The sequence below is a fragment of the Artemia sp. Qi Xiang Cuo genome, chromosome 8 (assembly GCF_049724085.1).
Source record: "Artemia sp. Qi Xiang Cuo chromosome 8, ASM4972408v1, whole genome shotgun sequence".
NCBI lineage: Eukaryota > Metazoa > Arthropoda > Branchiopoda > Anostraca > Artemiidae > Artemia > Artemia sp. Qi Xiang Cuo.
The window spans coordinates 66,459,369-66,466,753 of NC_142801.1; the positions used below are offsets into that span (position 1 = coordinate 66,459,369).

A 7,385-nucleotide genomic window follows, 5' to 3' on the forward strand; every position below is an offset into this window, starting at 1 on the left:
ACGTTGAACAAATAAGCGATCTCAAAATTTTGATTGAATATTTTTGGGGAAATGGTGGGCGTGGAAGGGGTGTTAGTTGCCTTCCAATAACTTTTGACTGTTAAAACGGGCACTAGTCATTTAAATTTCCAATCGAATGAGCCCTTTTCGAAGTTTCTACGAAAACACTTTCTATAAAAAGCTTATATGCCCCCAGGGTAGAACTTACCATCATGGCCCGGAGGGCTCGGGGGGGGGGGAGTTTCATCCTCAAAGACTTAATTTCCTGAATTTTCAACTACGTTGAACAAAATGGCTATCTCAAAATTTTGATTGGATGTGTTTGGGGAAAAGATGGCCGTGAGAGTGGGGTAAGTTGAACATCAATTACTTTCGACTTTACTAAGTAACTTTACTAAAGTTACCCTTTCACCTTACTACCCTTTCACTTTACTACCCTTTCACCGTTACTAAGAAAGGGTCGTCCACTTTTAGTTTGGTGTTTTTATTTTAAGGTTTGTTTTTACATTTTTATCAGTTTTATTCTGCACTGAGGATGGTCAAGCGGAGGTCTTTACCGAAATATTTGCATATTTTTTCAATTTTTTCACTGGCTGTTAATTGTCCTCGTTGTCTTCCTTTCTCCGCAAATTTATGTTTTATCATGATTAGCCAGTGTGGTCTCAGAAATTATTTACCTTATATGCCCCCAGGGCATAATTTGCAACCTCTGCCCTGAGGACAGTGTCCTCCTCAAAAACATTCTTTCTATTTGGAAATCAACTATTTAGAACAAAATAGCTGTCTCAAAATTCTTTCAAGGATAGACCATTAAAACTAAACTCTTGGGAAAGTCTAAGCAATAGCTTTGCCTTGGCTGGAAAGAATGTTGATGGTAAGTCTTGTTGTGTCTTTTTTTTTATTTGTATCCCTAGGCTAGGATAAGCTTTGATAAACTTTCAGCACTCTGAAAGCAATGCTATGAAAAATGTACTCAGTTATTTTTCTTCAAAGACCTGAATAAAAACTAGCCTAGCTCAATCTGACCTAGGTATTGTCAGGTATTCTAACCTTTGAATGTCTTGATAAATACTCTTTGGCTCTGCCTTTTCAGCACTAAACCAATTATTGGAACAATGATTCTCAAATGAAAGAGATTTAAGATCATAGAGAAAAAAAAAATGAAGACTTTAAGATAATATGTTTCGTTATGTAGTAGTTTTATAAGGGCTACCTTAGGGATATATCCAGGATCATTAAGGGAAGACAAGTTGCATTGTCAGAAACACAAACATGATATATGAAAAGAACATAAAACAAGGAATCCAAAAATATGTTTTAAGTCTATTAAGCTGTTTTCTCCTATCAAACTACTGATCTATAATGCTAATTTGTATCCTAGGCTTCTGCCATTTTTCATGATTGGATTCAATATGGTCTATTTGAGGCTAAATATTTTTTCTTCAAATGATAAAATTGTACAATATGACCTTAAATTTTGATTGGAAATAAGTACAAAAGCATTACAAGCCAAAATAATCTTTATAGCCTAGGCAATAGGCTATATATTTTAATTTTACAACAACACTTTATTTACATTTCTAACATGTGGAACTTGTATTTAAAAATAGTTTTTAATTTTAGAAGTGGTTTAACTTTTTTGAGGGAATTCACTACAAACAGCATATTAACAGTAGGCTACGGTAATTCTATCTGTTGTATCTAAATACATTTAGATGGATTTGTTGACACAGAAAGATAGGTCTATATCAACTATGAAACTTTAGTAAGAATATAAATAAATGATGAAACCATTTTGTACAAAGATTTGAATGACACAGTTAGATTATCTTTCTTATCAACAAAGTTTTTGAATTATAGGAGGATATGCTGAGAGTAGTAATATATTTTTCCTCTTTCCTTGTATTGTTCCGTGCTCTTTTGCTCTGCCTGTTCAGAACTAAACCAATTATTGGAACAATTATCCTCAAATGTAGTAGATTTAATATCATAGAAAAAAAAACTACTTAATAGAAATTTTATAAGGAATATCTTATGGATATATCCAGGACCATTAAGGGAAGATAAGGGGCATTGTCAGAAACACCAACATGATATATGAAAAGGAAATACAACATGGAATTTCCAAATAATTTTTTTAAGTTTATTAAGCTGTGTTTTCTTGTCAAGCTAGTAATCTATAGTGCTTCCTTGCATCCTACTGCCATTTTTCATGATTGGGTCCAAGATGAGCTATTTAAGGCTAATTGTTTTTTCTTAAAATGATAAAATTGTACATTATGAGCTAAATTTTGATTGGAAATAAGTACAAAAGCATTGCAAGCCAAAATAATCTGCAAAGTTTTGTTTATAGCCTAGGCAATAGACTATATATATTAATTTTACAGCAATACTTTATTTACATTTCGAACATGTGAAACTTGCATTTAAAAATAGTCTTTAATTTTAGCAGTCGTTTAACTATTTTCGGGAGAATTCACTAAAAAGAGCATATTCACAGTAGGCTACAGTAATTCTTTCTGTGGTATCTAAATACATTTAGATGGGTTTGTTGACCCAGATAGCCTATGTCAACTACCAAATTTAGTAAGAACATAAATAAATGATGAAATAATTTAGAAGATTTGAATGTTGCAGTTAGATTATCTTTATTATCAACAAAGTTTTTAAATTATAGCAGGATATAGTATATTCTTTAAAAATTGATAATTTAATTCTCCTATCTATCTCCCTATTTTCAGATATACTGAGAGTAGTAATATCTTTTTCCTCTGTTCTTTTATTTTTCCGCTTGCTGTTGGCATAATTTTTGTGTTTAATATTGTGAAGACAGTAATAAAGGTGCATTTGGTAAAGTATGCAGGGCCTATTGTGACATGTACCTTTGTCTAAGAGCCTAAAAGAGATGTGGATATCCTTGTATCTGCTTTTTTCCCTTTTTCTGTATAAAAACTGAATTTTGACTGAATTAGGATGGCTGGGCTCAAATTTTGAGCCCAGCCACCCCAAGGATAAGTTATCCTCCTGCTTTTAACAAGTTTACTCCCTTTAAATCAGAAACTAACACAGTTACAGAGACTCATCATGCTTCATTTGCTAATATTGTAATTTTTTGATTGCAAAAACATATAATAACTAAAAAACTGATTTATAACACTTTACAAATCTTTTACCAAACACAAACAACATTTTCTCAGTATTTTTCACAAATAAGCTGCAATAAAAATTGGGCTATAAAATGAGTATGTTTAAAGTTTAAAAGTTGAAAAAACTAATATTGTATATTTTGATTGCAAAAACATATAATAACTAAAAAACTGATTTATAACACTTTACAAAGCTTTTACTGAACACAGTACAAAAAAAAAACACGCAGAAACATGCATCTTGCTCTTTTCCCCAAATAATTTTTTTTTTTCCAAAACAAAAAGATTTTTTGTAAGCTACCCCAGTAAGGCTTGGTTTAACTATCTTCAAGGACAGTTGATAGATATTATTTCAGTTAGTACAGTAACAAATGTTTTGTTTTTGAATATAGGCAAAGTGCTTGTTTCAAAAAATTAAATTCAAGACACAGTATGTTTTCCTTCTTTTCTAATTGAGCCTAGACTTTCTATGGTCTAGAATATACTTATTTTGGTGCTCCATAGAATTTATTAGCTATGAAGTTCTTGCTACTGAGGAGAAAAATCAACAACATTTTCTCAGTATTTTTCACAAATAAGCTGCAATAAAAATTGGGCTATAAAATGATTATGTTTAAAGTTTAAAAGTTGAAAAACCTAATATTGTATATTTTGATTAAAAACATATAATAACTAAAAAACTGATTTATAACACTTTACAAATCTTTTACCGAACACAGTACAAAAGAAAAAAACGTAGAAACATGCATCTTGCTCTTTTGCAAAAAAAAATCTTTTTCCAAAACAAAAAGATTTTTTGTAAGCTACCCCAGTAGGGCTTGGTTTAACTATCTTCAGGGACAGTTGGTATAGATATTACTTCAGTACAGTAACAAACGTTTTGTAATTAAATATAGGCAAAGTGCTTGTTTCAATAAATTAAATTTAAGACACAGTAAGTTTTCCTTCTTTTCCAATCAAACCTTGACTTTCTATGGTGTAGAAAATATTTTTTTTTGGTGCTCCATTGAATTTAGGAGAAAAATCAACAACATTTTCTCAGTATTTTTCACAAATAAGTTGCAATAAAAATTGGGCTATAAAATGAGTATGTTTAAAGTTGAAAAAGTTAGTAATAATTGTTATTTTTTCTAGTTGCTGAACTTATGAAAAGATGGGGAGACTTGAGGGACCGCTATGTCCGTCTAAAGAAAAAAGGGAGATCTCCTCCAAGTGGCTCTGGTGCATGTGCAAGCTTAAAGCCAGATGAACTAAAGCTTGTGCAAAGAATGAATTTCCTTTCTGAACGCATAATTGAAAGGAAACGTAAAACAACAGGAAATAGTGACCAAGATCAAAACATTTCAGGGGAGATTTATTCAGAGAATATAGGAAGTGTCTGTAGTGAGAATCCTTCGGACTATACTACAAGTATTTTTGCCACTTCTCCTGATATGGATGTTTCAAAGGCTCCAGTTAGCAGCCAACAAAATAACTTTTATGATGTGAATGACATTAATTTTATTGCATCTAGTGCAGAAAATATTATCAACAATACGGAAACAGATATCCCAAGTTCCGAAACTTCTAGTAGGCAGCAAATATATTCATCTACAAGCCAGAATGAAAATCAGAAAAGAAGAAAAACTGGTCCTGCAGATAAGACAGATCTGAAAGAAGCCCTTGATGGTTATTTTAAACAGTAAACAATTGAAAAAAAATATAAGCCAGGTGAAGATCAGCATGATCCAGAGTGGTACTTTCTTCAATCACTTTTACCCCATCTAAAAAAAGTACCAGAGGACTCAAAGTTAGAGTGCCAGATGGAAATTATGAAAGCAATCAAAAAATTTATTTATCCATTCATTGTATTTCCATTTTTTAGTCAAACTCAATAAAGCTTTTTCTTTTTCTCTTTGGTAAGCATTAAATTGTATGAAAAATTAGCTAGTAGCTCTAAAAAATAACAAATATTCCAGCAATGTAAATAATTATCAATAATAATACTAGTACCACAATAAAAACATGATACGAGAAAATAGTTCTAACATTTTTATGGCTTTGTTTTGAAATGTAGTAACTGTTTTTAGATTTTCTTTGAAAAAAAATAATCTACTAGCTAAATTAGGTATTTTAATTATATTGGAGATGGCAAAAAAACAAGGTAAAGAGGCCCTTTTTAACATAAAGTAAATAAAAATGTGTAAAAAGGCATGCCTGCCATGAAACTGTAGTTAAATAGGAAACCATCAAAAATTTAGAAACTGCCACGCAATGCCCTTTCCCTTTGCCAGGGTACACTTCCAGAAGATGAAACTAAATATCTAGCCAGATTATCTCTAAGGCATTGGGAATTTCTTGAAGCATTATTGCTTCCAAACTGTCTGCCTTCAGATAAGACAGAGCTAGTTAATGTTTCTTGTTGATCAGTCTGAGTTACACGAGTCTGGACTAGAAAATTATGCAAACAGAGACAAGTTGAAACCAGTAATTTTGCATTTTCTGGCTGGAGAACAATCTCAGTCCAAAATATTCTAAATCTTTGTACAAAAATACCAAATGCATTCTCAATTGATTGCCGGGCACTTGAAATTCTATAATTGTAGATTTTTTGCTCTTCTGAAAGCCTATTCCCAGGGTATGGGCGCATTATGTAGTCTTTTAAAGGGAAGGCCTCATCAGCAACAAAGTAATAAGGAAAGTTTTCATTAGTTCCTGGCAATGGGGTGGGGTTTGGAGGTTTAATTTGACCACTCTCTATTTTTTGACCAAATTTGGATCTTGAAAATATCCCACCATTGCTCTCACTCCCATATGCGCCAACATCTATAAACTTAAACTCGCAATTTGCATCGCATGTAGCTAGCATAACTATACTGTGATATTTCTTATAATTGTAAAATTGGGAGCCTGCATTATATGGACACTGAATTCTTATGTGTTTACCATCCATGGCTCCCACACAGTTTGGAAGGGATGTTTTTGTTTTGAATTGTTCACTTATTTTTCCCACATCACTTCTGTCAGGCAGTCTTAAATGTTCATCCTTTAGAGCTTCATAAATAGCATTGAAAACGTCTTTTATTATGCCAGATACTGTAGACAGGCCAACTCTAAAGTCATACTGTAATGATGTCATTGACATACCTGTGGCAATATATCGAAATGTTAATGCCAACTTTATTTCAGGTGGTATTGGCTTCCGAAAGTTGGTATGATTTTTTGTTAGTTTGTCTTTTACTTTTGCTAATATTTCAAAATACTCATATTTTGTAAACCTTGTGTAGTTTAAAAACTTCTCCTCGTCATGAACAAGCAACATATGCTTAACCAAGGCAATCTGGCCCTTCTCCTCTCTTTGATTGGGCGGACCCACATTTTTCTCTTCTTTCTGAAAAAAAAAACAGGGTATTAATGGAGGTAAGTATTATTCCTGCTGCCAACCAGAGGTCTAAATTGATTTGGATAGGAGGAAGTACATTACCCAGACTATTGATTGCTCAACAACTGCTTTGCCTAGTATGAAAGACCCTACTCAAATGAAACGTTATTAAATACCACAATGTTTTACCCTTAATTTTACATCTTCACAAAGCCTCTGACCTCTCAAGATAGCAAAAACATAGCTATTGCTCCTATGAAATAATAGTCTTGACTAGAACAAAATAATGTACTAGAATTTTCCTTGGAAATAAGAATCTGCAATGGATTTCATTGAATATAAAGCCATTATAATATACTAGGCGTGAGAAAGCCTAAGAAATATCCCTGTTCCTACTTGACCTTAATTATTACTATCATCGAGCAATGGCCAGTAAACACAAAAGGAACCCTGTAATTTTTTTTTCAGATTTAGATTATTAAGTGTTACCAAAAGAGTTAGTAATGAAAAATCTTAGTAGTTGGATTAATATAATATAATTAGTTAGGCCTCTTAAATGCTGACTGATGACATTACTTTAGCTTCTTTTAGATGTTAAGACTAATGGTATAATATATTTGAAAAAAGGCACATGTTATTAAAGCATTTATTAAAATCTTTCTGTCATAGAAAACAAATAAGAACTTTGAAAAAATGCAAAATAAGGTTTTGTTAAAATTAAAGCGACTGAAAAAAATGCAAATTATTAATAAATATAAAAGAATGAAATTCGCAATTTACAACATTTACGAAAAAACAAGCAAGAAAAACGGGTAGAAAAATATATATATATATATAAATAAACAACCCACAAAACCAACTTATTATGAGTTGTTTTC

The 7,385-nt window shown here is 31.8% G+C and overlaps 1 protein-coding gene across 1 annotated transcript; it reads left to right on the forward strand.

Moving 5' to 3' along the window:
• The first annotated feature begins 3,102 nt into the window (after positions 1-3,102).
• On the forward strand, positions 3,103-5,037 carry LOC148949720 (uncharacterized). Its single transcript, XM_089092763.1, has 2 exons — positions 3,103-4,814; positions 4,845-5,037. The coding sequence occupies exons 1-2, from the start codon at positions 4,292-4,294 to the stop codon at positions 5,021-5,023; spliced, it is 702 nt and encodes a 233-aa protein (XP_088948889.1). The 5' UTR covers positions 3,103-4,291; the 3' UTR covers positions 5,024-5,037.
• The last annotated feature ends 2,348 nt before the right edge of the window (positions 5,038-7,385 follow it).